This window comes from Saccoglossus kowalevskii, chromosome 4 (genome assembly GCF_978046115.1).
Source record: "Saccoglossus kowalevskii chromosome 4, keSacKowa6.1, whole genome shotgun sequence".
Classification (NCBI taxonomy): domain Eukaryota; kingdom Metazoa; phylum Hemichordata; class Enteropneusta; family Harrimaniidae; genus Saccoglossus; species Saccoglossus kowalevskii.
In genome coordinates this window covers 28029540-28056791 of record NC_140644.1, presented here as the reverse complement: position 1 = coordinate 28056791, position 27252 = coordinate 28029540, and the positions used below count along the sequence as shown (strand labels likewise).

Below are 27252 nucleotides of genomic sequence, written 5' to 3'. Positions count from 1 at the left end.
ATAGCGCTTCAACTCACATGAATAAAGAATGATCCCACTAAAGTATATCCCCATAATGAGAACTCCATGAAACAGTTTCAATATTCATAATATAGCTGCTGATTGCTGTATTGTATGCTAACATTTTCATTGTTTTATAAGTTTTCTTAAAATGTGCGTTACACTTCAATGCTTTTGAGACAGTGATGCCTAAGTATTTGTATATTTCAGAGTCTTCAAATGTTAAATTTCCTAATTTACAAATCTTGATTTGCTGTTATACGGTTACCGTTGCACGAGATATCATAGATACATGTTTGGTAACATTTTTGGGTCCTCTAAAATCACCATTCAGTAGGTTTTCGAAGATGTTCCTCCTTATTTAGCGATATCATCACTAAGCCTTTAAAGAAAACCTAAAACCTAATATTTCTTTTTCAAAGCTACTCATGTAGCACAATACGTAGAATGGTATTATATGTAAAGAAAAATGCATACACTAATAGCTGTTGGAGTTTTTATCATTAGTTTAACATTCAGATATTCGTTTATACACAGTACCTCTATCCCAGAGAGTGTGGTTTATAATTTATTATGTACCACTGTCCCAATAAATCTACCAACTTATATATGCATACGTTGATCGACTGGTGGACTCGTAAATTAGATATCAAAATGTGACGATAACAAAAACAAAACAATGAGACATGACAAAATGTCATATTGACTTAGTTTCGGCAAGTATAGTTAGAAATATACTGCATCTAAGCGCAACCATCCTTCCTCTCCGCCAGCAAACTTGGAGCCCGCTATTCATTAGTGTTCGACTGAAATCAGCATCGAAGTTTTGCTTATGCGCCCCCACTGTCACTAAAAAGAAATGAATTTTAAAAACAAACGCATGCGCACATACTTGCTTGTAGTGAATGTTCGTTTGTCAACAATGCTAGTTTTTTTCAGAAAGTAGGCGTGTTTGGACATCTATTCGTGATCCCATGTTCTATATCGGATTTTAAAACATCGCTCATCACACTCGCATATTCAGGTGCACATTATTCGCTGACATTTGCGTGTAAACAAGGACGCCTTCAAATCGACAGATGACCCCAGGTCGCTCAAAATGGCGACTGCTTCACCAGCTGGGCTGACGGAAAGTGTACCTTCCGGTGCCGAGGGATCTTCAAGGCCGCCATCGCGAGGGAAAACGAGACCGACAAGTAACGATTATGCTGAGCAAATTAGAAAGTTGGAGCAAAATGCAGAAAAATTGCGATCTAGCAGCAGTTTGCCAGATTTAAGCGGTGATATTCAAAAATATGACGGTGCCGGTAAGACCATACATGTACATGTACAGCGATGTTGTTTTTCTCCGCTATGACTCGCGGTTACAAGTTTATTTAATAATAATATTGACAATGTTTTGCACATTTACTGATCTATCACTCTAGTTAGTAGGCTGTCTACATTTACTTCATGACATGCATATTGACGCTAAAAAAAGCGTGAAGTTAACATTCGGAGGGCATGTCGTGACTTGAACGGTATCGTTTACACTAGGTCGGTTTGGTCCGCTAACAATGTGTTAACAGTTTGGTCACCTATTATGAAGAGAGGGGTATCATTTTAAATTTTCTATTCACAGAAATTTGAAGTAGTTGTAGCAATCCTTCTACAACCCGATGCTTCTATTTTTCGCGTTGTTTTACGTAGTATCTGCATGTTTTGTTACTGCACGAGTGTGACGGTGAATTCATAAATTCCCTCATGACGGTGCCGTAATCCATAACATTAGAGAATGGTGACACATTGATGAATGGAATACTGTAAACTGCTTTAACTATGCGAAAGACAACATTTCTGGAGTTTCGCGAATCGCTGAAAATCGTGAAATTTTGTAGATAATAGTAATTGTGATTGGAGAACATTAGCATTAGAGAAAGGTGATACATTTATGATTCATGGTCAGTTCATCCCAATTCACATTTGTCCCACAAATTGATTTGTCCCAATTCACATTCTTCCCCTTGCCTTTGGTTAGCCTTATGATCTCGTGTCAGGTGAGGTCCTTATACGGGGGGGGGGGGGGGGGGACAATCATGCTTAAATGCTTAAAGCATATAAAATACTATTGGAAACCTCCTTACAACAATATTTACTATATTTCTTATTTATTTCAGAAATAAACAACTTTTATCATGATTACCATTACATTACTTAATTTAAATCTTAAAATATGAATAATTTGATTTAATGATTGACTGATTAACATATTGCAAAGTGTGATACAATAAACTGGTTAACGTAATAAATCGAATGATCGTCTTTTGAACTGATCATATTGTGGGATGAATAAACTTGTGGGATGAATCAAGCTGTGAATCAACCAATCACCACATTTATGAGTGAAATGCTGTAAAGCATGTTAACTTCTCGAAAGACAAATTTCTGTGATTGATAGTAAATATGGTAAAGGCAGGCAACTTCTGTTGTGATGCCGCCCAAATGGAAATAACCACTCTAGATTTACTCTAGATACCGGTAACCATTTTTTTTAGCTCCCTGTCGACTTTGTCGAGCGGAGCTTATCATATGAGTGATTGTCCGTCGTCGTCCGCCGTCCGTGTCAATGTTTTACTTTTTCGACTTCTTCTTGAAAACTACAAGCCTGAATGCTTTGATACTTGGTGTATGTGTACCTTAGGTAGACCTCTCTCAGATTTGTTCATTTCATGATGATATCTTCAATTCTCTAATTTTGGTGAATATTTTTGTCATTTTTGGTAAAAAGTGATATTTTCGACTTCTTGTTAAAAACCGCAAGTCCAATTGCTTTGATATTACATATATAAGTACTACATGTGAACCTCTCTCAGATTTGTTCATTTTGTAATGATATCTTTAATTCTCTAATTTTGGTGAATATTTTTGTCATTTTTGGTAAAAAGTGATATTTTCAACTTCTTGTTAAAATCCGCAAGTTCAATTGCTTTGATATTACATATATAGGTACTACATGTGGACTTCTCTCAGATTTGTTCATTTTGTAATGATATCTTTAATTCTCTAATTTTGATGAATATTTTTGTAATTTTTGGTAAAAAGTGATATTTTTGACTTCTTGTTAAAAACCACAAGTCCAATTGTTTTGATATTACATATATAGATGCTACATGTGGACCTCTCTCAGATTTGTTTATTTCATGATGATATCTTTAATTTTCTAATTTTGGTGAATATTTTTGTCATTTTTGATAAAAAGTGATATTTTCGACTTCTTGTTAAAATTGACAAGTCCAATTGCTTTGATATTACATATATAGGTACTACATGTGGACCACTCTAAAATTTGTTCATTTCATGATGATATCTTCAATTATCTAGTTTTGATGAATATTTTTGTCATTTTTGGTAAAAAGTGATATTTTCTTCTTGTTAAAAACCACAATCATTTATGGTGAAAAATTTTATTTTTGAATTCTTGTTGAAAACAACAAGTCCCATTGCATTGATACTATGCATATTGTTCATTTTCTAATGATATCTTCTGTTCTTTAACTGAAATGTGCATTGCTAACAGCGGAGCTATCTCAGCCGAGAGGCTGCTTGTTTTAAATATCAGTGTGGAAAGGACAGATAGGGACCCTCCCTCTGAATCTCAGTATATATAATTAAGCTACCTTAGTCTAATCAAATATCAACATGTCAATTAAATCATTATTTATATATTGTATATTATATTTCATTGCTCTGTAATACTATTATAGAATATGAAAATTACTTTTCAGTGATAAACCTTGTCATGTTGCTTGGCTATGATTCTACCCACTCTAGATCTGTACAAACACATTTACGATGCAATATACAGAATACATTATCAAAGTACAGATCTTTTTTGTGGTCTAAGTTCACCTTGATTTAGATACAAAGGACATTTTATAGGTGTATATTGTGAGTCGTCTTGTAGCCTTAGAGCGCTATTGGCTCACTGCCAAACCACAGAGAGTATCATAACTTTTTAGGTATCAGTTTGTGGTCTATATGTAGTTGTATGCACTGTGTTGTTAGTTACCTGAATAACATGGTGGTGTTTCACATTAACATTCAAATAGGAAACATCCACTATGGATGCTTGAGTACTGAACAATCATTTTACCTTGAAACAAACATTTTATTATTTTATTTCTTACAAAATAATCATTCATGTGTTTTTTATCTAAAAAATACTCATGCAAGTTAGGTCAAGTAAATAATTGCTATCATGCATTTGTCAACCACACCAATCATCCTATTTAGCCCCTAAAACAATAAAATATAAAAAGAATGTCTAGATGTAGGTATGAAAAATATTCACCAACTTTTAAACTGAATAAATCAACCTTGTTTCCCACTGTGTAAATGCATTAATTATTCACTGGTTTTTAATTGCTCTAATTTTGTTGATAAGTGAAATCTACTAAAATTAAATCCATGTGAATATGTAAAATAACAATATAACTTATTGTTTCCGTGCTAAGTTTGTGAACTTAAATTAAAACCCAGTAAAATTGCTCAAAGCACCAAAATAGTGAAATTAAATGGCAGTGAAAATAAATGGTTTTACAGTACTAGAATTTCACACCTAATAATGTTACATGTTCCATAGTATGCTCACTTCTCAGAGCAAGGAATGTGGTTTTCAATAAGCTCACACTGATAAGTGCGATGCATCCTGAAGTTTCGTACCAAAACAGATGATATATAATTTGAGTAAACATTACATTAAACAGTTATAAAGTATTTTATGGTGTTGCTTTATCAGCAAGCAACCATTACTTACATCCAAATATTTTTTCAAATTTCTACAATTTCAAAATTTTTGAAACCCCTACAAAGTTTATGATTATCACATACCTAGTTATCTCATTCAACTATAATACAGGTGCCAATGGTGATCAACCCTCAGCATTTGGTGTGTCTGGAGTCGCTAGTAAAATACACGATGATTTGGAGTTAATTAGGACAGATATGCAGCAGCAGGTTAGTAACAGAGGTTGTATTAGCACAAATTTATGTATCCACAATGTATAAGTTTTTAAATTATCAAACTAACATTCAGGATGCAAAAATTCTAAATGGACACAAGAAATAGCTGCATTACGTCATTGATTAGTCGCGTATTAGCATGTCAATGAAGGAAATCAGCAGCAAATAAACAGCCATACTGACCAAATGTGAAAATTAATTAATAATTAATTAATAAATCATAAATTAAATATTACATTTTAGTTGCAGTTCTAATGTGATTATTTTGAATTCAGGCCTTGCATTGTATAAATAGACATGACAGCACTTTAATCTGATACACACTATACATACATTTTCGTTTCCTCATGCATCCACAAAATATGGACTGTTAATACACATGTATCATGTTTGTGTCCGGGCTACAAGGAGAAAACACCATTTGCTTTGGTCAAAAGTGTTTTAGGATGTGTTATCAATGTCTTCTTTTATTTTATTTTGGTATAATTGCAGGTTAGTAAACTAGATAGTTTTCAAACAGAACTCAGCAAAACTACAACACAGATGGATACCATCAAAGCAGAATTAAAACAACAGCAGGTATGTTTAAAAACAATAGCCTCATTATTATTTTTGTTTTCTACTGACCATGTTCATTTTCAGTAATTTTCCTGTACTGATTAAAAGTCAAGTTTTAAATCTACTCTAATAAAGTCATGTTGTTTAATCCTCAAAATTATTGGAATAATATTAAGTCATACTTCAGTATATACCCCCGGTAATTGTTATGTATTCATCAACTTTGAATGTTTTTTAATGAAAACTTTTTATATCTTGATAGCAGGAGGATGAATGTGTAATACCAAAAGTTACCAATCCTCTTGATATGCTAAGAAGTTTACGAGAAGACAACAGCACTGTCACTGATCTCAGGTATATAAATACTGGAATACTCATCAAATATTCACCACTAGAAATGTCAACATTTCCATCAGTTGATCACCGACTTGCAAAATTTAGGATAATTATTTTTGACATAATGCCATAAAATGTGAACTTGTATAAACAAATTACAGGAGTTGGAGTAGGTTTACAAATTGAAAAACAACAGACTGATGAAATTACACTGAACAAAAATCTACCGAATCATGATGGTTTTTGTCTGATGTTGCTAATTATTGGCCGACTGGTGGCCATTTTGTTCATTTTTGCTTATAACCTTATACCGATAGCTTAAAACATTTTGTTTGACCAAAATCTTCAATTTTTGCCTGTTATGCTCAATTCTGCTTATATCTTAAATTCTCCCTGCCTGGTTAGATTGTAACTTAGTGCACAGACAATTGTATTGTAGCACATCAAGAAAAGTTAATCTGTGTCACGATCTTATCTAAGATGGTCGTCTGGCAGCCATTTTGTTTTTAATGAAAATCTGGGGTTTTCATCTATTTTTGCTTATAATTGGTACACAGGCAAATGTGTTTTAGCACCTCAATGAAATTAGTATCATAATTCAATCAAAGATTGTCAACTGGCATCCATTTTTAAAAAAACAACAACAGTAAAATGCACTTTTTTGACAGGCAACAGTTTTTTATGTTGGGTGTCTGATGTATGTCCTGTTTTTTTTTTTCGTCTCAAAATGGCTGACAGGTGGCCATATTGTTTCATGGTTGCATATGAAATATCTGAAGTCATTTCTCAGACATGCTTTGACAAATTTCGTTCAAACTTGATCAAAAAGGAGCATATAAATGCTGACAGAGGGTGTGAAATTCTCAATGGCCTGTTTAGTTTGATGACAAATTTCTAGAGGTATGTTTCATGTACTTTATGTTATGGTCACTGTTTATGCATGGAAGTCCTTGGTTTATGTAATTAATTTTTTAAAAACTTTCTCTTTATATAGGAAACAATTAGATATGCAGAATAAAGAAAACACTCAACTGAAAAGTGAAATTGCACAAATACGACTGCCAGCATTCTCACCAAAGAACCAAGATGACTTTCCAGTTCTACCATCATTGAGTTCAACTCACATGGGAATGTCATCCAGGTTAGACATTGAAGGTCTCAGACTTGATGTTCCAAACCAGTAAGTGATAATACATTTTTGTTTCGTTTCATGCAGTGTACACATCGATGCAGAAAAAATTTACTGCTAGGTCCAAATAAAAGAGATATTTTATATAAAATGCAACCTTGTAAAAACTAAAAACTGGTACGAACTATTTTTCTGGCCATTTACCTCATCCTAAAAATGTTTTTGTACATTGTAATTTTTTCAATATGTTTGGGCATAATTATACTCCTTACATACTTTCCATAATTGCTATGTTAATTTTGGGCTAAATGATGTCTGGACATAATTTTCCATGTGGCGAATTTTTTTGAAAAAAATCAAATGAAAATATACTGGTGTACTGATTTTTTTTTAATGTTTGGTGTCCAAAGGGTCATATGAAGTTTGATTCACTTTTATATTTTATTTTGTTATTTTTCCAGAGCTCAGTTGGAGCAGAAGCTTCATGAATCGTATGCTACCATTGCTCAGCTGCAGGAGAAAATAAAAGAGGTAGACTTTTGTTGATTTCCTATTGAATTGAATTCCCATACTGTATCTCATTCAGACTTAATACATAAATGTCACATGCACATGCACTATGGGATGTCATTAGACTCGTCAGAAACAAATTATGCTAAAACAATTTCCTGTAAAACAATTAAAGAAAATAAAACATAATTTCTGTTTCATTTTCATTTCCAGAATTACAATATAAACGTGAGAATCTCTCTGCTTATCCTGTAAAACATTGTGTACTTTCCTTGGTATTTATGTGACTCAAACCATACTACCACATTCTAAGGCTATTTACAAATCACCCAGTTATGGTGGCAATACATTTATATTATTTATTGGCTTGTTTACAGTGCAATGCAATCTCTGATCAACAAAGAAAACATTTCAGATTATCCATAGAAAATCTACAGACTAAGTTGAATGAGACAATCATAGGCAGGGATTCTGTTTTGGATCTAAGGTATGTACATGTATTGTCTCTGTAGAGTTGCACAGTTTCAAACTCTCACAGCTGAAATTCAAAAACAAGTTTCAGTGTGGCAGGGTATGTTAACTTCTCAATGAGTGAATTCAGACTTGCAGGTTGTACCACATCACAGCTGTGTGCAAATGAAAGGATTACCATAGAGGTAATTATTACCTCCATGGGATTACAAATGCATTGTGGATGGGATCATGTCATTGTTGTTTGATACTGTACGTTGATAAGCATATTTGATTATTGTTGGTGTTAAAATGCTGTTCTTGTAGCACACAATTGATTATCCATTCGATAAAACAATTTAATTCTCTAATTCGCATATGCACTGAACATTTTGGTACGTACAATAACAGTAACTAAACATGCATAAAAGGGTTTTTCATTTTTTATCAAAAGAATAATGTACAGTGCAGGAAAAGTAACATTTTTATTTTATCATAATTCCTAATGCAGTTTACTCATCAACATACAGTGTCAATCAATAATATTAACAATATTTTTTGATTCATATTGCATTTTTAACACTTAAATTGTTGTGCATTCATTTGTTCTACAATAAACTAAACAAAATAACTCAACAGGTTAAATGTGGGAATTATGTCCTCTGGTCTAGTTAGAGGGCGATTTCTTTTCTGAAGTATATAAGTGTGTCACTGTATGCACACAAACAATGTTGTGTAAATATGATCCCAAATCCAGTATATCTGTGGATGGATTATAGCTACATTCATATTGTTTACTTTTTCTGACAGGAGGAAAGAATGCATTGGTCAAGAAAGGATGATAAACCAATTACAGTCAACACTTGGCAATCTGGATTTAGCAAACAAGGAACAAGAAGAGGTATGGTAGTGAGTTTGTGTCGCCAAGATACAGGTGTCTCTCTAACACAGCATACACTGTACTCGATGCCTGATTATCTTAGCCACTATTGTTTTACCATGTTTTCTAACAAATATTGGAGAGGGTGAATTTTTCAGTGTGTATAGACATACCTTTTTGTGTCCTGATAATAAAATCATAGACAGAAATCAAGCTATGATCACTGTAATAGATGAATAAGAATAATATTAATTTCACACCATGTGATATTTTGCAGGCATTGATAGATATGAACTCTAGAATGGAAATTATGCAACAAAATATGCTGGCATCTAACTCAGCTCTTAGTCAGATTAGAGGACTGCTTGTAGCGGATGAGGAGAAGAAAGGAAGGAGTGTTTCCATGACAACTGACAATATTGTTGAACAGAGTCCTGCAGTACTGGTACACCTTCTCCAAAGGTGTCTGCAGGAGTATGAAAATGAACTCAAAGTAGCACAGTTCAAGTTACAACAGAGTGAGGCTGACTTGGAAGAGAGTAGATCAACTAGTGACAGGAAGTTGAAGAGTATGGCTGAAGACAACCACAAGAGGTAAGGACAATTTTAATAGCCATTTCATTTCTTCTTTGTAAAACATTACCAACTATGATTAAAAAGGAGATGATGTGGGGATTGCATTGTTAGCCAGTGTTTGTGAAAAGCCGGGGTTCTATCAAAATACCCAGATAACATACATGCATTTGAACAAATTGGGACATCATCAAAATAATTATTTGATCTCAGACAGATGTGTTTTAGTCATCTGGTTTGGCATGGGAGCAGAGTTGTTGTTAGGGTTTGGGTGGATGATTTTGTTAACTTTAACATATTTTGTTGCATATAAATGCTAGCATCTGAATACTGTACATCTTTGAATTGCTGCTGATGACCATTCATTTATTGCTAGGATACAACAGATAACTGAAGAACATGATAAACAGATTGCTGCTCTCAATGAACGGTCTAACAATGCAAGAAAACAAGCATCAAGTTTACAGTCACAGCTTACACTATTACAGTATGTACTAACTTTGTATTATATTCTGGTGATAAAGCAAAATTTATCATTCCATTGTAATGCATTATGCCTAATGTGCTAATGCTGTCAAATTTGCTGAAAGGCGCAAATTTTCATTCATAACAAAATCCTTGATCTGTGAAATTACAGAAAATTTGTCTTTGACAAAATGAAAATGATTTGCAGCATCAGATTTTCTCGGTTAGAAGTGCATATAAACTAAATGAATTTTGCATTTGTATACATGTACCATGGTAAATGAAAAGCCGGGGAAATTTCTCTCATTTGCATCCTAATGTTTCATCTCATTATAATGCAACTATACTGCAACTACCGTAAAATCTGTATTAGAAGCCGCATTCCTAATAGAAGCCACACCCATTCTTTTTGAACAATTGAGACCTAAACATTCACCATTTCTCATATGTGTAGATGCTCTAATAGAAGCCGCATCCCCTCTGTTGCATTGTACCATTTTATTAGAAGCCGCGGCTTTTAATACAGATTTTACAGTAACTGTAAAATACTTTATTTTAGCTGGTTTTTTTGGGTGTTTTGTATGGAATTTGTTTTTACTGATTTTTGACGAGTTGAATGTAAAATATAAGAAAAAAGGTATATTCGCTGGATTTTATTTTCACTGAATCATTCCTTCAGCAAAAATAGCAAAAAGTAGTTTGGTGAAGTCACCATATTTGATATCCATCTATTTTTACAATTCATGGCATGGCTTTGTAGCTAAGGTAATCAGTGTTATTTCTGCACTTTACTTCCTGTGTTAGCAATAACAATTATGATAATTGTTTCATTCTTCTACAGAGAGCAGACTGATAAGCAGTTAGAACTCAAACACAAAAACATCAAAGAACTTGAAGGCAAGCTGAATGCTTCCAGGCAACATAATGATGAGTTGAAACGCAGCGCTGATGAAAAGTGTAATTCACTTCAATTTACAATTGGAGACAGCAAATCACAATATTCAGCTTTGAGAAATGAAAGAGATAGACTACTTAACTCAGTCACAGAATTACAATCTGAATGCCAAGATTCTAAGGTAGGTATATATCTTAGAGATAGACTACTTAACGCAGTCACAGAATTACAATCTGAATGCCAAAATTGTAAGGTAGGTTCAAGGACCACCTGCCCTTAGTGACCACCTTTATATGAAGACCACCTGCCCATAGTGACCATCTTCATATGAAGACCACCTGCCCACAGTGACCATCTTCATATAAAGACCACCTGCCCATAGTGACCATCTTCATATAAAGACCACCTGCCCATAGTGACCACATTCATATAAAGACCACCTGCCCATAGTGACCACCTTAATATAAAGACCACCTGCCATAGTGACCACCTCTATATAAAGACCACCTGCCCATAGTGACAATCTTTATATAAAGACCACCTGCCCATAGTGACCACATTCATATAAAGACCACCTGCCCATAGTGACAATCTTTATATAAAGACTACCTGCCCATAGTGACACCTTCATATGAAGACCACCTGCCTATAGTGACCACCTTTATATAAAGACCACCTGCCCATAGTGACCACATTCATATAAAGACCACCTGCCCATAGTGACCACATTCATATAAAGACCACCTGCCCATAGTGACCACCTTTATATAAAGACCACCTGCCCATAGTGACAATCTTTATATAAAGACTACCTGCCCATAGTGACACCTTCATATGAAGACCACCTGCCTATAGTGACCACCTTTATATAAAGACCACCTGCCCATAGTGACCACATTCATATAAAGACCACCTGCCCATAGTGACCACATTCATATAAAGACCACCTGCCCATAGTGACCACCTTTATATAAAGACCACCTGCCCATAGTGACCACCTTTATATAAAGACCACCTGCCCATAGTGACCACATTCATATAAAGACCACCTGCCCATAGTGACCACATTCATATAAAGACCACCTGCCCATAGTGACCACCTTTATATAAAGACCACCTGCCCATAGTGACCACCTTTATATAAAGACCACCTGCCCATAGTGACCACCTTAATATAAAGACCACCTGCCCATAGTGACCACCTTTATATAAAGACCACCTGCCCATAGTGACCACCTTAATATAAAGACCACCTGCGCATAGTGAGCACCTTCATATAAAGACCACCTGCCCATAATGACCATCTTCATATAAGGATCACCTGCCCATAGTGACCATCTTCATATGAAGACCACGTGCCCATAGTGACCATCTTCATATGAAGACCACCTGCCCATAGTGACAACCTTTATATAAAGACCACCTGCCCATAGTGACCACCTTTATATAAAGACCACCTGCCCATAGTGACCATCTTCATACAAAGACCACCTGCTTATAGTGACCATCTTCATATAAAAACCACCTGCCCATAGTGACCCTCTTCATATAAAGACCACCTGCTGATAGTGACCACCTTTATATAAAGACCACCTGCCCATAGTGACCACCTTCATATAAAGACCACCTGCCCATAATGACCATCTTCATATAAGGATCACCTGCCCATAGTGACCATCTTCATATGAAGACCACGTGCCCATAGTGACCATCTTCATATGAAGACCACCTGCCCATAGTGACAACCTTTATATAAAGACCACCTGCCCATAGTGACCACCTTTATATAAAGACCACCTGCCCATAGTGACCATCTTCATACAAAGACCACCTGCTTATAGTGACCATCTTCATATAAAAACCACCTGCCCATAGTGACCCTCTTCATATAAAGACCACACCTGCCCACAGTGAACACCTTTATGTAAAGACCAACTGCCCATAGTGACCACCTTCATATAAAGACCACCTGCCCATAGTGACCATCTTCATATATACCCCACCTGCCCATAGTGACCACCTTAATATAAAGACCACCTGCCCATAGTGACCACCTTCATATAAAGACCACCTGCCCATAATGACCATCTTCATATAAAGACCACCTGCCCTTAGTGACTACCTTCATATAAAGACCACCTGGCCATAGTGACCACCTTCATATAAAGACCACCTGGCCATAGTGACCACCTTCATATAAAGACCACCTGCCCATAGTGACCACCTTGTTATAAAGACCACCTGCCCATAGTGACCACCTTTATATAAAGACCACCTGCCCACAGTGAACACCTTTATGTAAAGACCAACTGCCCATAGTGACCACCTTATATAAAGACCACCTGCCCACAGTGAACACCTTCATATAAAAAACACCTGTCTATAGTGACCACCTTCATATGAAGACCACCTGCCCATAGTGACCATCTTCATATGAAGACCACCTGCCCATAGTGACCATCTTCATATGCAGACCACTTGTCTATAGTGACCACCTTTATATAAAGACCATCTGCCCTTAGAGACCACCTTTATATAAAGGCAACCTTCTGATAAAGACCACCTGCCCATAGTGACCACCTTTATATAAAGACCACCTGCCCATAGTGACCACCTTTATATAAAGACCACCTGCCCATAGTGACCACCTTCTGATAAAGACCGCCTGCCCATAGTGACCACCTTTATATAAAGACCACCTGCCCATAGTGACCACCTTTATATAAAGACCACCTGCCCATAGTGACCACCTTCTGATAAAGACCACCTGCCCATAGTGACCACCTTCTGATAAAGACCACCTGCCCATAGTGACCACCTTCTGATAAAGACCACCTGCCCATAGTGACCACCTTTATACAAAGACCACCTGCTCATAGTGACCACCTTTATATAAAGACCACCTGCCCATAGTGACCACCTTCTGATAAAGACCACCTGCCCATGGTGACCACCTTCTGATAAAGACCACCTGCCCATAGTGACCACCTTTATATAAAGACCACCTGCCCATAGTAACCGCCTTTATATAAAGACCACCTGCCCATAGTGACCCACATTCATATAAAGACCACCTGCCCATAGTGACAATCTTTATATAAAGACTACCTGCCCATAGTGACACCTTCATATGAAGACCACCTTCATATAAAGACCACCTGCCCATAGTGACTACATTCATATAAAGACCACCTGCCCATAGTGACCACATTCATATAAAGACCACCTGCCCGTAGTGACCACATTCATATAAAGACCACCTGCCCATAGAGACCACCTTTATATAAAGACCACCTGCCCATAGTGACCACATTCATATAAAGACCACCTGCCCATAGTGACCACCTTCTGATAAAGACCACCTGCCCATAGTGACCATCTTCATATGAAGACCAACTGCCCATAGTGACCACCTTCATATAAAAACCACCCGTCTATAGTGACCACCTTCATATGAAGGCCACCTGCCCATAGTGAACACCTTTATATAAAGACCACCTGTTTATAATGACCACCTTTATATAAAGACCACCTGCCCACAGTGAACACATTTAATGTAAAGACCAACTGCCCATAGTGACTACCTTATATAAAGACCACCTGCCCACAGTGAACACCTTCATATAAAAACCACCTGTCTATAGTGACCACATTCATATGAAGACCACCTGCCCATAGTGACCATCTTCATATGAAGACCACCTGCCCATAGTGACCACCTTTATATAAAGACCACCTGCCCTTAGTGACCACCTTTATATAAAGACCACCTTCTGATAAAGACCACCTGCCCATAGTGACCACCTTCTGATAAAGACCGCCTGCCCATAGTGACCACCTTTATATAAAGACCACCTGCCCATAGTGACCACCTTTATATAAAGACCACCTGCCCATAGTGACCACCTTCTGATAAAGACCACCTGCCCATAGTGACCACCTTCTGATAAAGACCACCTGCCCATAGTGACCACCTTCTGATAAAGACCACCTGCCCATAGTGACCACCTTTATATAAAGACCACGTGCCCATAGTGACCACCTTCTGATAAAGACCACCTGCCCATAGTGACCACCTTTATATAAAGACCACCTGCCCATAGTGACCACCTTTATATAAAGACCACCTGCCCATAGTGACCACCTTTATATAAAGACCACCTGCCCATAGTGACCACCTTCTGATAAAGACCACCTGCCCATAGTGACCACCTTTATATAAAGACCACCTGCCCATAGTGACCACCTTTATATAAAGGCCACCTGCCCATAGTGACCACCTTCTGATAAAGACCACCTGCCCATAGTGACCACCTTTATATAAAGACTACCTGCCCATAGTGACCACCTTTGTGTAAAGACCACCTGCCCATAGTGACCACCTTTATATAAAGACCACCTGCCCATAGTGACCACCTTTATGTAAAGACCACCTGCCCATAGTGACCACCTTTATGCAGTTCCAATTCAATTTACATGTGCAGTACCCTTAGGTGGTTGCTATACACATGTCTGTACTCTGAAGCCTTATGGAGACTGTGCTTACTTTGCAAACATACATAATACTAAGAAAATCTTTTTTTACAAAGCATCACGAAAACACCCTGAACAAGTCTTTGTTGTGTGTTGCAAGTAAAACAATTATATTTTCTGAACCCATAAATAAATTATATACCGGTACACAGTAACTATATTAATAATTTCTTGTCGTTGTTTATTTATTGCCAGCAAAAGTTAACAAAATGTCAGGCAGAGCTTGATGCAGAGAGAGAACAGAACAAAAAACTTTGGAGCCGTGAAGAAGAGAGTAACAAAAAGTACAGTGTACTGCAGCGTGAGAGAGATGAACAAATTACAGAAATTAAAAGATTACAAGGATTAATGGAAACATTGAGTAAAGATTCAGCAACACAAATACAGGAAAATGTAAGTACATTGTACATGTAGTGTAGGGTTGATGAAACCTTCAGACCAAATTGTTTTGAACACCAAAACAGCAACATTGCCAGCTTAGTTACTGACTTGTTAGCAATGTGTGTCTGAAGATCTATACTTGATTAGAACTAGTTAGTTGAAATCATTTTCGCAATGGTGAGCCGTTTGTCTAAATGCATAAAATTTACAAGCGTTATGACATACCAAACACAAATAAGACTGTGTCCTAACATTTCATAAGGGGTTAGTACACACATTTTGTTTAGAGAAGTTTGCCTTTTATTATATACAAATTTATACGATTGAATGAAATAAATTAAATTGTATTGTGTTTAATATATTAAACATGTCTGAGTCACCCACTAATAGTTTGGCATCTCTTGTTGGTTTGACCCAACTTGTTCTAATCGTCTACTGATCTCCAGGTGCACATAACAAACCATTCAGCAACTTAGGTGACAATGTTGCTGTTTTGGTGTTCAAAACAATATGGCAATGACAGTAACATTCATTATGTAGAGACAGAGGATAATACATTAAATTTTCTTCAGACTAATTTTGGAAAATCATTTGATATTCGTCAATTTAATATATCATTTAGTTATCACTTTAATTTTCGTTGGTACATAGTAGCACTTATTTTGTTGTCTTTTTCATAGATTTCAAGAATTGAAAAAGAAGAGAGAAGCAAAACAGCAACAAAAATAGATGATCTCACCACACAGTTAAAATCATTGAATGACAAATATGATAAGACAGCTTTGGAATTTGAACTATGCAAAACAGAACTATTAAATATGCAAAAACAGAAAATAGACTTGAGTGAAGTGCACGAACAAACAAAACATCAGCTGCATTCTGTAATCAATGAAAAGAGTAATTTGGCGTCAGTGGTGGAAGGCAAATCAAAAGATATTGAGCGACTCAAAGAAGAAAAAGATCATTATTTCAAACTTTTTGAGGAGCGTAATATTGAACTTTGTGACATCAGGACTGGCAAAGAAAAATTGCAGTTTCAGTTAGAAGAGCTAGAGAAGAAACTGACAGCATTGCGAGAACAGAATGCTAACATGTCGCAGATGATAGAAATGAGCAACAAAACAAGCCAGGATTGTAAAGTTGAGCGTGACCGAATCGAAGCGATGCTGTCCGAAAAACAAACAGAGATGGATGAACTCAAGAAGTCCAAAGATGACACAAGCAGAAAGTTGAAGATACGTGAAAAACGACTGCTGGGTTTGGAGGAAGAGAGAGAGAAAATGATGCATGAACTGGAGAATAAACTTAAAGAACTTGCTGAGGTCACAGGTCAAAAAGATGAAATGCTGTCAGAATTAAAACAGTCAAGATATGAGGTATTGTACCCTATATAATACTTGTACATGTATAACCCGTCATTTTCACCTTAATGCAAGGTTGTCTTCTTGAAAATTGTGTTGATTACTGACATATTTAATTTTTCGACAATATGAAGTCAGACTTACTCAAAGGGCGGCAGTCGTTGTGCCGCGTCTTGTTCGATGTGGGACTCATAGTGACGTACACAACGCGTGTAAAATACATTGTTTATTTACATGAAATTTGAACACACGCTGCGTGACGACCACCACGCTTTAACAACATTATTATAATTGTTTAGCTTTTTACTGAGAACTTTCATAAATGTTCATAAGGCCAGGAAAAAAAAATTCTCTGTTTCTCATTTCATGGAAATTGAGGCGATTTTTTTTTTTTAATACTGAGCTGAAATGGGGGAAATTTGAGACAAGTGCGAGTACAAGCACATTTTGGAATGCTTTAGAAGAAAAAAACGACCGAGGCTCATAGTTTAAAATGATGCGCACGGAAACATGAAACAGATATTTTTTTTCTCAGTCTAACTTTACTCATTAAATATAAAGTGTTATCAATTTTTATATCAACAAATTTCATTCAAATATTCATTGGAATGGCAGTAAAACCAGTTTATACAATGCTAAATTCGTTTTTATTTTCTAAATTATCATTGAAAATGTATTGAAAACTTGCACTTATTCATATTTTGTTGGTTTGAACTAATATATAAAATATCTGTGTGAATTTCTGATTCACAAACATCGCTTCCATATTAATGTGCACTGCAATAATTTGGAGCAAAGCAAGCTTGCATCATTAAACATTTCAGACGAATTTCAAATATTCAGACCATCATATTTGTAACCTAATAGCCAAAGACCTTGATAAAGCTCCAGAAATACAACTTTAACAGTTGTCAAGTTCTATTTGTATGTGCAAATACAGTTTATACGGGATAAGCTTAAACACCAACACCACATTTCAAACACTTTTGTTTTCTCCTTTGTTTACATTGGATGCAGAAGTGCTTTTGTGTGTGATGGAAAGAGAATCCTCTCACTGAATACATACATTCAAATAGTGCAAAACATTTCCCATTTATGGCCATTATACTTTATTCATTAGTACAAACTCCAAAAGGATGTATAATAGGGTTATCACAAGAACACTGCAAAGTATGCACTAAGGCAGTATGGGGTTGCATCAACCTCTACTACACATTAGTCAAAACAATGGTCATACTGCTTTCATGCATACTACCAGGGGTATTCTTGTGATAAACTCATATTAATGTACTGGTTACATTGTTAAATCACAGGTGGCAGCACTTACCAAGGACAATGATCACCTGAAGGATAGCTTAGATCAAGTACACAGTAGCAGTGAGAAAGAGAGAAAAATGATGGTCAATAGATTACACTCATTAGAACACGAATTGAACTTGACACGTAGTGCATTTAATGCCAGGGATGCTGTAGATGATAAGGGTAACTATCTACTTATTTTAATTAACACTTGCCACTTGTCTGAATCCTCATGTTTTTGTCTGTGGATTCGTGTATTAAATAGAATATTTGCATCTTACCTTATTTGGTAAATTCCAAATAAGGAGTGATTTAATAAAGTTGCTCTATTAGCAGCGTATCACCAATAGAAATCTTGTAAGCCATCAGTTGCATGTGCTGGATTATTAAAAATATGACTTAATTTGATCTTAGACACCTTTTGTCATGTACATGTAATGTGAACGCATGCGCTATTGATAGAGAAAATATGGTAGTACAAGTGATACAGCAAAGACTGTTTAGCAGGAGTATATCTAGCAATGTGTAGCTAAGCTAAGGTCAACGTGGCCGCATACTGTGTTTCATATTACGTAACATTTTGTCTCATTTCAGCTGTGAAGGTTGCTGAGACTATGCAAAAACAAGTAACTGCCAAACGTGGACAAATTGATTCACTACAGACTAAACTTCGTTGGATGGAAGAATGTCTGGAAACCACTCTCAAGGTAATACTGGTTTGGACTGTTCTCTCGTTATAATAATGCTATGGCTGCTGCTGAATAGTAATCAGTTAGTTGTCAAGAACATGCCACATTGATGTTTAATATGATGGGATAAGTTTTCCATTTGACATACAACCATTTATCCAATTGTATGAAATAAATTGAAAGCCAGTTGTATTTTCAACATGCCACTCAGTATTAGTTTGATATCTCCTGTTGATGTGGATTTGAACCAGCTAGTTCTAATTGATGATTTCTGAGTTCTTTTTAAAGAAGAAAGTTTATTTCCTAAGTAGTGTTAGGGTCACTACACTAATTGATCATAACATACGAGACAGGATGTATTCAACAAATCTGTATCATTCTACACTGAATGATCATAATCAAATACTCTGTCATGAAGTAATTCAAAATAAATTATATTCTTATTTTTAGTTTATTTGGTTCTTTTTTTATTATTTTTACCTGAAAACCAGCAACTGAGCTGTCAATGTTGGTATTCAAAACAATATGGTGGTGACAATAACCCAGTGCACAATAAACGCATAATGTGATTTGTGTACGCTATTGATGAATGTGTACTGCTAAAAAAACCTATTTTTTTTTTTTAATTTTACTATTTTAGTATCAGCCACAATATTGACTGATTACTGCCATACAAATATAATGTCTACAAAAAACTGTACATTATCTAAGGACTACATCACATACTATAAAATGATTGAATTAGTGTTTGTTTCAATATTTGTAGGAGAAAAGTTGTTATAAAGACGAGAGAGACAAACTTACTTGCAAACTGTGGAAGATGACATCACAGAATGAGAAGCTAATAGAAGAAGTGCAGTGTTTTGTAGACCAAAATAAAGAACAAAAAAGACTTGTAAATAAACTTGATGCAGCGTTGGAAAAAGTAAGTCAGAATATAAATGTGTAAGTGATAGAATGACATGCAAACCTATACAGGGTTTTGAGGTTATCAGGCATGTGCTGAATGATGTCAAAACCCCATATAAGGCAGTTGTCATTCATTAACCAGATTCTAACATGGCTGCAAAGACAGGGTGGATTAGTATGGGAGATGGAGAATGATTCAGAGAAAATTATGAGGAAGATAGAAGTATAGTAGTGATGACACCAAATAAATCTTGTGAAGCATTATAGTATATATATAGTGTATTTAGAAAGAATTTAATGTGTGCAATGATGAAGTATGTAAGGATTGTGCCAAGTAGGATCTTTCCTTGGCAAGTAAAGCTAGCCTGAGGCACTCAGGTAATGCTACACTATATTGCCTGGTCTTCGATATCAAATGCATATATTTCTGCATTGTGCAATGCATTCATAGTACGGTAATAGAAGTATTGTAACATTAAAAGCTTATATTGTGTATTTGTTTGGTATTTAAGGCTGCAGTGAAACATGCAGCTGCACAGGCTTTAGTGGAACAACAGGAACAAGACATTGCCAGGCTGAGGTTGAATCATCAACTTGAACTCAAGGTATATTCTCTTACTTCATATCAAGAGTAGTTTTTGAAATAATACCATATTCTTGTGTTTGGGGCTTTTCACATGCTATTGTGCTTGCTTTATATATATATTATTGGCTAGTAACTTTTCCCAATATTCAACACTGAGGGCAGTTTATGATTTTTCTTCAAATTCAACACTGAGGGCAGTTGATGATTTTTCTTCATATTCAACACTGAGGGCAGTTGATGATTGTTCTTCAAATTCAACACTGAGGGCAGTTGATGATTTTTCTTCAAATTCAACACTGAGGGCAGTTGATGATTTTTCTTCAGATTCAACACTGAGAGCAGTTTATGATTTTCTTCAAATTCAACACTGAGGGCAGTTTATGATTTTTCTTCATATTCAACACTGAGGGCAGTTGATGATTTTTCTACAAATTCAACACTGAGGGCAGTTGATGATTTTTCTTCAAATTCAACACTGAGGGCAGTTGATGATTTTTCTTCATATTCAACACTGAGGGTAGTTGATGATTTTTCTTCAAATTCAACACTGAGGGCAGTTTATGATTTTCTTCAAATTCAACACTGAGGGCAGTTGATGATTTTTCTTCAAATTTAACGCTAAGAACAATTTAAATGGTACTGTCCCAAAATACGGCAAAATGCTTTTAAAAAGTCAAGTTACTAAAATAATATTTCAGAGTTCAGAGGGTTTTACTAATTTGGGCGAATAAGCTTTTTTACCATGTATGTAGATTTGATATACCGAGGTATACACTATTCTTATTTGTACTGTGGTAACATTCTCATCATTAGATGTCATACATACCTGTAGTAAAGTGTGTTCTTACCAAACCACACAGCTATAAACATGTTTCTGTCATTCCCACAGGAGGTAAAGCACACAGCTGTTACAAAGACTAAGACAGTTCCAAAAACTAAACGTTCTCCCAACATCAGCACCAATGTATCAATAGAAACATCCACACAAATGAATGGGAAACCAAATAACTCAACCCAACCCATCAGTGGTGTGAGTTCACTCTTTTCATCTTCCATAATGCCTATGATACAAGACAGAACTACTAAGACAACACAGACATCTGTAGTTGGTGGGGAGGAACCAAACAGACACAATGAGGTGAGTAACAAGCTTGTATCATTCCATCATGTCATGTTGGGGGTACCTTTCTTCTTCAAGCCTAGGAGAAATTTTTCTACAAAGTACCTGGACTAATTAAATTAAATGGATACAACCGTAGATGCTAAATGAATGAATGAAGTAGATTTTCTACCTTTTGCATTGTCATATGTTGTTACTGGCTCCGGATTCTCGCCTGGAGTGCATTCACTAAGGACAGTTAATGTTACAAGTCTTTAGCCATTGACAGTTAGCAGCAAATTAATTTACAGCACATGTTTTGTTGACGGTAACGAAAGTCAATAATGACAGTGACAAATCAAAATCTATATCCACGCAGGGAACTATTGACCATATAACTATTGTTGCCTGAAAAGTATGCATGAAATTATTGCATTAATCATGATTGGGTTGATTTACTCAAAACATAGCACACTGTTCAGATTCAATGTGACTAGACTTCCATATTTTGATCATTGCCACTTTTAGTGATTTTTTTTTTGTGAATCACTAAAAAGTTTGCTTCCCGAACATATCCTTCTCAGAAAAATTTCAACATCACCACAACTATAAATACTTGTTTGTTTGACTCGAATGATATAAATAATGCATTAGATTATGTAATTAAAGTCATTCAAAAACAACATGATTGGAAACCATGACATCCATGGTATTTGCAAATTTGCAAGATATACATGTACGTCCTTGTCAATAACCGAACATCACCGAGCTGTCCTTATCACATGCAAGATTTTTCGTTCAGCGAAGTTGTTTCATTAAGTCCCTTTCTTTTGAATTTATAGGAAAACTGTTTTACTCATGTAACAACTGCATTTGAGTGAAGTTCAAAAATCTTGTACTATGTTAGTTATGTTTAGCATGCTTCCGAACTAGATTTATTGTAGTGAAGAGAAATAATATTTTAGTTGATGAATGGCGCGATGTGTCAGGTTTGATTAGTATATAACTCACGAATGCCATAACTTTCAGATTTGTTTTTTGGCCAAGGTACTCAAAATTGAAAAGTGCTTTCAACTAAGTTTTGCCAATAATACAACTTTCTGACTTCACTTGTTTTTCATTAGGATCATATCCATAACCTAGCTGTCTTCAGTGATGTAGGTCAAGATTTAAAGCAGTTATTGAATGATATGAGAACTCTTATTTTACAAGGTCAGGTAACCACAACACCTCAACAAACACACTCTCCTCCAACTAAACTAGCAAGCCATCCAGAGGTAACTACAAACAGGTATGTTATGTTATAATCAGATTTATTCTGAATATTTTGTTGCACTGTTACAGTGAATATTAATACTTATACATATTTTATAGATTGATAGAAATTGATAAATTTTCATAAAAACATTCATGTCTTTATGATATTCATTTTGATAATCATATTTGAATAGTTTACTTACAGTAACTATTTTTAAAAAAATGTTGATGCAGACATATAGCCAATAAGAAATTATGACCATTTGGTGCAAAGTTATAGAAAAATATGTAAGAATACTGAAAAATAATCATAGGGTCTCTAATCAACTTTGTGATTTACATGAGATTTAATTTCTTTGTGAAATGACGAAATATCCATTTTGTTATTATTATTATTACATATATACTGCAGTTTATTTTGATTCGTCCCTGAAATCAAAATCGGTATTTCCACACCTCATATGCAAATGAGTTTGAAAGCAAACAAAGTAGTCCTTTCAGGAGTAGCGTTTTTCGAAACATAGCAGAAATAAACAATATTTAAGAAGTACGATATTTTTCTCTTAGGGTAAATGAATTTTCTTGCCGAGTGGAATGAAATTTGAACAACAGTAATGGTACTTTTAGGCATTTTGACAAAAACGAATTTGCATATTACCAATGCAATAATGTCTTCGGTATTTTCACGGTCGATATGCAAATGAACATTGTATTTCCATTGGCGCGTAACACTATACTCAGTATTTGAACATATTAATGAGCAATGGGTTATCCGACCTAAATTCCATCCCGGTTTGTTGCACGTTCTTTCTTTAATATGAAATAATCAAACATGGAACATGTGTAATAATAAAAGAACCCCACTTGAGATTTGGTGTATTCTGCTGTACTTTCACTCGCTTCGCTCAAGAAAGTACGGCCGCAGGATACACCGCATCACTCATGAAAATAACTTCCATACGCAATGAAAGCCACGGGCAGGGTGTGGGGTTCTGTCACAGTATTACACTCTAAGGCAAAAGTATTTTAAATTTTATTCAGTGACTTGCACTGAAAAAATAACTGTTATGAATTCTAAAATTTTCAATTTTTCCAAAAACTCATTTCAGTGAAATTCCTACGAGGTCATATTCTTCCATGATAAAATCAATGGAGATTTCATTCTCGCAGTACATCACCATTTGCTCAGTGACGTGCTCAGTAGAATTATAATTTGAGTTTTGCTCAGTCTCTCTTAATTATATGTTTTTTTGCAGTGTTAAATCTCAGGTAACAGAAGGTGATAGTTACACAGATATTGCAGCTGATCAGAGTACATCGTTTTCACCAAGTGAAACTACTACATCCTATTATTCAGGTACTACAGCTTATACTGGTATGAGTGTTCCATCCACCCTGACTGGTACAACATACAGCCAACCAGCTCATACATTGTCATCTAACTATACAACATTTACAACAGGTAAAACATTTACTGAATTCAACTTTTTAGACTTGCAATGATTTTCAGTGGGCATTATGAGTTGGTCATTGATTTCAGAAGAATTATGAGTCTGATTGATGTATACAGTATGCTTGATGCCATATGTGGTGTAATGCTCTATCTACATGTGGGTACATAGTTTTTTAATTTTTAATTAAAATTAATTTTGAAATTTTTCATGCCTCCATTACCCTCAACACACAAGAGTTTTTTTCTGATATTTTTTAAAAGACTGAAATGATTTCTTACTGTCACAATATCTCGAATATAATTTTGAGTTTAGTCGTGAGGTTAGGATATGTCCTCTATATAAACCAATTTTAGCACATAGTAAAACTGACAAAATGGCTGTTAATTATTAATTACAACCAACATCTTCTAAAAAAGAAATGTCTCCCCAAAAGATCCAGGGTGTAAGAATTTTGAAATGCAGTTTTATCATTTTTGATCAAGCTTTAACTTTGTTGTAAATACTTACACCATACGTCGATATTCTTCTATCAGGTTATGACAGTCCGCCTTTTGCACCACCACCGCCACCACCTGTATTGAAAACCAGAGCACCACAGCATCGTCAGCAGCCGACTGTATCATTCTCATCAGCTACTTACAACAGTCCAACAAACACATCAATGAGACCAACTTCTCCTGTCAGTGATCTGTTGACGTCATTTGAGGATCATCCCAGACATAGACCTGTTGACATGACAACCGAAACAAGTAATTCTGAGATAACTGAAACAGAGAGTCTAGTCAGCAGTGATCCGAGTACAGTCACTCTTAGTGATCATGTGACAAAGAAAAAAGGAACCAAAAAGAAAAAGAAAGGTTTGTTGAAAACATGTTAAAAAATCGTTGCTAGACTTCTTGAATGAAAAAATAAATGAATAAATAAATGGATAAGTATAATTCAGAAAGTAATTTGGGTACCCCAAGTTTTCTCTTGTTACTTTCAAATAGGGAATAATTTAACAAAACTGTTGAAAATCTCAAAAGTATGTCAGCAGCAACCATCTTGTGTATTTTTTACCTTGTAGGATCCAGTGAAACCCCAAAAGATGAAAATGCTGATTGCATTAAACGACTTGAGTTGAAGATGAAAGACCTCAGTAGAATGGGAGGTCAGTTACAAAAAGAAAACAAAGGTGAGCTTTTAAAGGAATATTTAGTTTATTTGCCACTCTTTCCACAGTACCTGTATTATTCGTGCAAAACAAATTATTGAATCTAAGAAAAATGCATTGAAGACTTGCATAATTTTCCCTTTCAAGCACTATCAAAAAGTGAACTTTTCTAGCAGTGAACTAATATTTGTTTATGATATTCATATATGTGCATGTGCCATCTGTGCTTTATTAGAAGTTCATCTTTAATAGAGACATATTAAATATATGCTTTGATAGTACTTGAAATACTGATTGTATGTTAAATGACATTTTAATTGTTACTCTCATTTTTATAGCAATGGAAATGATGATAAAATCACAAGACAACAAACTGAAGAAATGTCGCAAGACAGAACAGAGCGTACATCAACTCATTAACAATAAAAGATAGCACCAGTTGTAAAGAATATTTCAGCTTTCTTTACCTATCTGGTATATATTTAGTATCAATGTTTGAAAAGTAAATTGATATATCAAACCCAAGTGTTCCAGAGTTCTAGAAAATTAATTGAGCAAGCAATTAGTAATATGGCTTGCAACTTGGAAAACCTCTTTGCTTTTTGTATAATATAGACTTAACCATGCTGTTCTGTTGATGCATTCCCAGTTTAGATTATTCCACTCACATATTCTCACTCTCAAAACTGAGTGACAGGTACACAGCATTTCCCTCTGCATCACACTCAACATGTCCAGAACCAAGCAAACGGAGCTATCAAGTCCAGAACAAAGCAAACGGAGCTATCAAGTCCAGAACAAAGCAAACGGAGCTATCAAGTCCAGAACAAAGCAAACCCTATGTGTTTTGCAAAGCTGCAAGCCATGTTCCTGACTATCTGAATAAATCTCTGCTGTAAAATTGTAAAATTTTATGTATAAAATATAATTTTTTTAATGAAATTTACATGTTTATAAGCAATGTATTTGAACAATGTCCACCTAGTAATATGTTATTTTATATTTGTATTGCAACTTACTTGTTTATATGTATATTTCTGCCATGTTCAATATTCCATTTTCATATTTGCGTTTCATATGAAAATACTATTTTATATATATTTTGTTAGTTACTGTAATAGTTTTATTACATACCTCACAGCTGATATATTTAATCACATCATATTAGTGATTAAAGTGGAAGGGTTGTCACATGTGTGGGAATCGTGTTCTAAGCGACCATAACAACACACACTACAAATGGCTCATGGGTATGCCCATATTAATAAACAACAATGTGCTATGGCCATCTGTCTGCAGCGTAGATGACAACTTCTGTTGCTTTAACAAAATACAGCTGAAAATAATACTGTATAATACTTTATTTTAGCTGGAATTTATTTTCACTGAAAAGTCTTTTTGGGTGTTTTGTATGAAATTTATTTTCACTGATTTTAGACGAGTTGAAGGTAAAATATAGGGATTTTATTTTCACTGAATCATTCCTTCAGCGAAAATAGCAAACATTAATTCCAAGCGAAAATTAAGTATTATACAGTATGTTGAATAACTGTTCACTACATGTAAATACAAGCTACACGTGACTGCAGACTATTATGGATCTTCGGACTCCAACCATGAATTAGATTTTTGTAAAAATAAAATCTTGTCGTAATACATCTTTAAGCATATCTCTATAAATCACGGTGTCATAAAGTAGTGGCATATACTGGGAGTGTTATGCAAAGGATGCTG

At 35.3% G+C, this 27252-nt stretch overlaps 1 protein-coding gene across 1 annotated transcript; it reads left to right on the top strand.

Annotated features, from left to right (window-relative positions):
• The first annotated feature begins 892 nt into the window (after window positions 1-892).
• Window positions 893-27183, top strand: LOC100373433 (coiled-coil domain-containing protein 158-like). Its single transcript, XM_006821342.3, has 23 exons — window positions 893-1307; window positions 4898-4995; window positions 5494-5580; window positions 5822-5913; window positions 6890-7075; window positions 7486-7555; window positions 7912-8021; window positions 8795-8885; window positions 9142-9458; window positions 9814-9924; window positions 10744-10978; window positions 15526-15723; window positions 16392-17087; window positions 18386-18554; window positions 18966-19078; window positions 19827-19985; window positions 20482-20574; window positions 21445-21693; window positions 22779-22945; window positions 24168-24373; window positions 24899-25222; window positions 25432-25539; window positions 25857-27183. The coding sequence occupies exons 1-23, from the start codon at window positions 1100-1102 to the stop codon at window positions 25949-25951; spliced, it is 4182 nt and encodes a 1393-aa protein (XP_006821405.3). The 5' UTR covers window positions 893-1099; the 3' UTR covers window positions 25952-27183.
• Window positions 27184-27252: the final 69 nt, after the last annotated feature.

Excerpts from the sequence above, each read along its gene's own strand:
- LOC100373433 (XM_006821342.3), top strand. The coding sequence starts at position 1,100 with ATGGCGACTGCTTCACCAGCTGGGCTGACGGAAAGTGTACCTTCCGGT. Across the intron at positions 17,088-18,385 it reads TAAAACAGTCAAGATATGAG|GTGGCAGCACTTACCAAGGA; the intron begins GTATTGTACCCT and ends GTTAAATCACAG. Across the intron at positions 22,946-24,167 it reads CCAGAGGTAACTACAAACAG|TGTTAAATCTCAGGTAACAG; the intron begins GTATGTTATGTT and ends GTTTTTTTGCAG.